The following is a 4,781-nucleotide window of genomic DNA, read 5'->3' on the forward strand; positions in this document are numbered from 1 at the left end:
AATTCTCTGTTCTGTCTAGATATTGGCCTTTTCTACGAGTGTTTCTCTATTTAATATTTTCTGTAGATTTTTGAGTTAAAAAATGAAACTATGTACACCAGCAAAGGTATTAAAGTAAATAAATTACCTTTAAGAACTTCGATGTCAAAATACTTATCCGTTCCTTGGAGGTAAAAAACACCCTGTCCATTTTCTTATGTAATATATTTGGAAGCATAACAATGATGTGGGTTTTCATCTCTGTGTATTGATATCAGAGCACTCGTGTCATATCCGAAGTGAAATTTTTTATACAATTTTAACAATTTTTTTTAAAGAAAATATGACACCCTTATCCGCAAGGCTTAGTTTTTGTGTCGTGAAGAAAATGTTTTAGTAAATTTTTTAAAGCTTCGTGAAATAACTTATACTATCGGTGAAATATGCTGAAGGCAAATGAAGTTGAAAGAAATCGGAAACTACGTCTCGTGGGAAAATGCAGTGTGGTGACATGGTATGCGGCAGCCGCGGGACAGAAAGTTGCAGAGGAAAGAGGGACAGCGGGACAGCGGGACAGCGGGGCAGTGGGACAGCGTGACGGCGGGACGGCAGGACAGCGGGACAGCAAGACAGCGGGACAGCGTGACGGCGGGACGGCAGGACAGCAAGACAGCGGGACAGCGTGACGGCGGGACGCCGGGACAGCAGGACTGCGGGACAGCGTGACGGCGGGACGGCGGGACAGCAGGACAGCGGGACAGCGTGACGGTGGGACGGCGGGACAGCAGGACAGCGGGACAGCGTGACGGTGGGACGGCAGGACAGCAAGACAGCGGGACAGCGTGACGGCGGGACGCCGGGACAGCAGGACTGCGGGACAGCGTGACGGCGGGACGGCGGGACAGCAGGACAGCGGGACAGCGTGACGGTGGGACGGCGGGACAGCAGGACAGCGGGACAGCGTGACGGTGGGACGGCGGGACAGCAAGACAGCGGGACAGCGTGACGGCGGGACAGCAGGACAGCGGGACAGCGTGACGGTGGGACGGCAGGACAGCAAGACAGCGGGACAGCGTGACGGCGGGACGGTAGGACAGCAAGACAGCGGGACAGCGTGACGGCGGGACGCCGGGACAGCAGGACTGCGGGACAGCGTGACGGCGGGACGGCGGGACAGCAGGACAGCGGGACAGCGTGACGGTGGGACGGCGAGACAGCAAGACAGCGGGACAGCGTGACGGAGGGACGGCGGGACAGCAGGACAGCGGGACAGCGTGACGGTGGGACGGTGGGACAGCGGGACAGCAGGACAGCGCGACAGCGTGATGGTGGGACAGCGGGACAGCGTGACGGCGGGATGGCGGGACAGCGGGACAGCGGGACAGCGCGAGGAGGCGCCCAGTCAGCGCGGTGGTCGAGGTCTGTGGCGGAGGCGGCGCGACTGTACGTCGTGAGAGGTACATCCGGCAGGGTGTGGTGCGCTGGCCGACCAGACGGGGCAGAATGGGTGTATCTTCGTTTGTCTACCACGCCGTTCAAAAGGTAAGGGACACATTTTCTCAGACGACAATGAAAAGGAGAGAAGCGGTGACGCGAACAAAACAACAAAAACAACAACCGAAAAAAAATAAAATAAAATCTTATATCGGCGGGAAGAATGGTGGAGTTGGAACGATTCTTAAAAGAATGCCGTTCTTGTTCTAAGAACCGCTTTGCGGACAAAGGGCAGGTTTCGATAATTTTTTCGTTTGTTATAAAACACAAAGCTCAAGAAAGAAAACGTGGTGTGTACTAACTGAATCAATATAAATCCAAACATTTCCTGGCACTCCTAATTTTGTGGCTCTCAAACAATAGGCAAATATACAGCACATCAAATTCACCACGTATTTCTCTGCCTGAAGAAGAACGTTTTAATTCTAGTCGCAATTTACAAATATTTATCTATTCAAATAGTAAGTTATGTTTTTAAATAACTTAAATAAAACGTGGTCTCTGAATGCATGTTAATTACTGTAATAAATTGAATGATACTGCCAGTTATTTTACCGATAAATCCTAAAAACGTATGTCCATACCACCATGTAAATCTGTTTTAAGTTTACGGAGCTATTACCTTATTTTTCATAAGGATAGATCAAGCTAGTAAAATGTCCTACTTGTATTCGCGTATATGTAAGTTGTGTATTTTTTGTATGTACATATTAACTTGCTAACGAATAATGCAATATTGTAAAGATTGAGAATTATGGGTTTATAAAGATAGGCCAGTTGTTTTGTCTATGTTTATTTATTCACTTACATTTTCACATGTATCTTTTTTCAAGGCAATGTCCATTTAAAAACTTTTAGTGCAAAAATTTAACTCAGATAATCGAAGAGTTCTTCATAATTTCAAATAACATAATATTTGTAGAAACTACACGTATTTTGACTTCCCCGTGGTGTATTTCGTTCTAAACTAAGAAAATCACACAAGTGGCAAAAAATGAGAGTTCTTGCTGTAGAATTAACCCGTTTTTGAAGGTTTTGCTAATATACTAAGACTATTCTTTTGCTTTCATATTTAAAGCAAGTGAATTCATTTTCAGTGTTTGCAAATTTAAGGATATAGCCGTACATTTACGAATATCCCTGGATAATTTGTAACCAGTATTACCATTAAATTATAGGTGAAAAGTTTCAACACTGTACCTTGCTAAACTGCACATTTATTCTCAGTCCAATGTCTGTACAAAATGGAATACTTAACCTTATTACTCAACTAATTATTTACGTATTATTAAAATATCATGTTATGTCACTGAAGTGCCACTCTACAGTAGCTTCCAGTTGGTGCTGGTTCGTGCACCAACTACGGCCTGTTGGTGCCTGATGACGTAAGCAGATGCTAGTTCACGAAACGTTGTCATAATAAAGCCTACTGCGTTATTCCGTGCTGTCATCTTAGTGACTGAGAGTCACTGGGAGGTCCAAATTCTTTGTTTTTCTATATATACTGCTCCTGCTGCAACTTTCTCGTCGTTGTCAGCCCTTTGTTTTCGTCTGTGTTGTAATTTTTTTTTACTTAATCTCTTTCACTGCATTATCTATGATGTCTAAGGCATGTAACATCTGGCATCAGCTGACATAAGCTTGTTCTTTGCGTGTAAGTGCATTCAGATTTGCAGCCATTCTTGAAATGGCGCATGTCCATGACTTTGTTACTTATCAATAGGGGCATGCAGATTTCGCGAAAAGATTTCGAGACCAGAAGAAAGTTAAAACACTGTAGCATCGTCTGTGTTTCGTGATCGGGTGAGTTTATCCCAGGTACATATCGATTGTAACAACACCAATCACACTGATTCAGTGTGGAAGTAAAAACGAATCCTGAGTGGCTCGATCAAATAAGCAACGAGTTTTCTCGCAGACGGCCGCCAATCACGAGGAAGAAACCACAGGTGCGGGTATACCTTGTTGCAGTCTAATAAGTGTTAAGATCTTTTCGCGGAAAACGCCTGCCACTACGTATCAACCATCTACCTTCGCAATAATCATTCAAATAACTTAAATCACTCTTCCACTATGACTGACTCGACGCCTTGGGCCTTCCTCTCTTCGGCCGAACAAGGCCTCCACGACATCACCGTGAGGTCGCATTCGTCACCCTCACGTCATCCCAGGGATCGCTAACCGAACCACAGGCTCAAATAGTTCACTCATCATTTACTAAACAATTTATGATTTTTTCAGGACAACTTTAACTATATACTCGTATGTTTTTACTTATTATTTACAGCAATATTGCAATATTATACTGCAATTTATTTTCCACAATAGAATCTTCTTTATTTTATAAACAAAGGCTAGTACTATAGACTTTCTAATAAGGCTGCATGCCGGTTTCGTCAGGATTAACACGAGGGTTAATACATAACGCTGTATGATCTTTTATGATTTAAATAGCACCATAAGTATTTATACTAAATATTATACATATTGTTTTATTTAATTTACACTAAACATATTTAATAAACATAGTTTGCCTAAAACTGAGAGCTATTCTAAGAATAAATAATATTATTAAAGCCTAAAGCTAGCACCATAACAGAGTTATAGCACTATAGAATTTTCCATCACTATGAATTACTTTTAAAACTTTTATTGTTACATGATTAAGCTATCACTGTAAGTTTTTCTTATAAGAATATGTCTATAGATTATTTAACATAATTTTTTATTTATTCCAGTATGATTTTAATTATTATATAACACAATAAAGACTTTAAATTATCTAAAAATATACATAACTTTGGTTTTGTTATCAACCACTATTAGGACTTTAATTGACCAACAAATATACATTATTTTAATTATAATGAATCCCTATGAATACTTTAATTTTAATATATCACTATACATACTTCATAACTAATAAACAAAGGATAAGTAGGACTATAACAGGAGAGCTAGAACTATAGACTCTCCTTATTAAGAATTACAGACAATTAATATATTACTATAATAGAAGGAGAGAATGAGAGTAATAGCTACCGTTATATGTTTTTTTCTTCTGCGAATACACAAACTTAATCATAGATTTAATAATCACTTTACTAAATTTTAATTGAAGTATCATAATACATATAGCCTACTTATAATAAACGATATATGTCTATTACAGAATAGCTATAACAATAAGAATAAAATTATAGTATAACTGAATGAGATAGCATAGTTTTTAATACCTATTATTATGGGGAAATATATATTATACTTGCAGTATTTTTCCTTATAAGCATAAGTTATTTAATATTAAG

The 4,781-nt window shown here is 40.6% G+C and overlaps 1 protein-coding gene across 1 annotated transcript; it reads right to left on the bottom strand.

Annotated features, from left to right (window-relative positions):
- Nucleotides 1–458: 458 nt before the first annotated feature.
- LOC134528930 (uncharacterized) lies at nt 459–1,442 on the bottom strand. The gene has a single exon (XM_063362599.1). It carries the CDS (start codon nt 1,440–1,442, stop codon nt 459–461), a length of 984 nt encoding a protein of 327 aa, XP_063218669.1.
- Between the last annotated feature and the right edge of the window lie 3,339 nt (nt 1,443–4,781).

Source organism: Bacillus rossius, chromosome 2, assembly GCF_032445375.1.
Source record: "Bacillus rossius redtenbacheri isolate Brsri chromosome 2, Brsri_v3, whole genome shotgun sequence".
Taxonomy (NCBI): Eukaryota; Metazoa; Arthropoda; class Insecta; order Phasmatodea; family Bacillidae; genus Bacillus; species Bacillus rossius.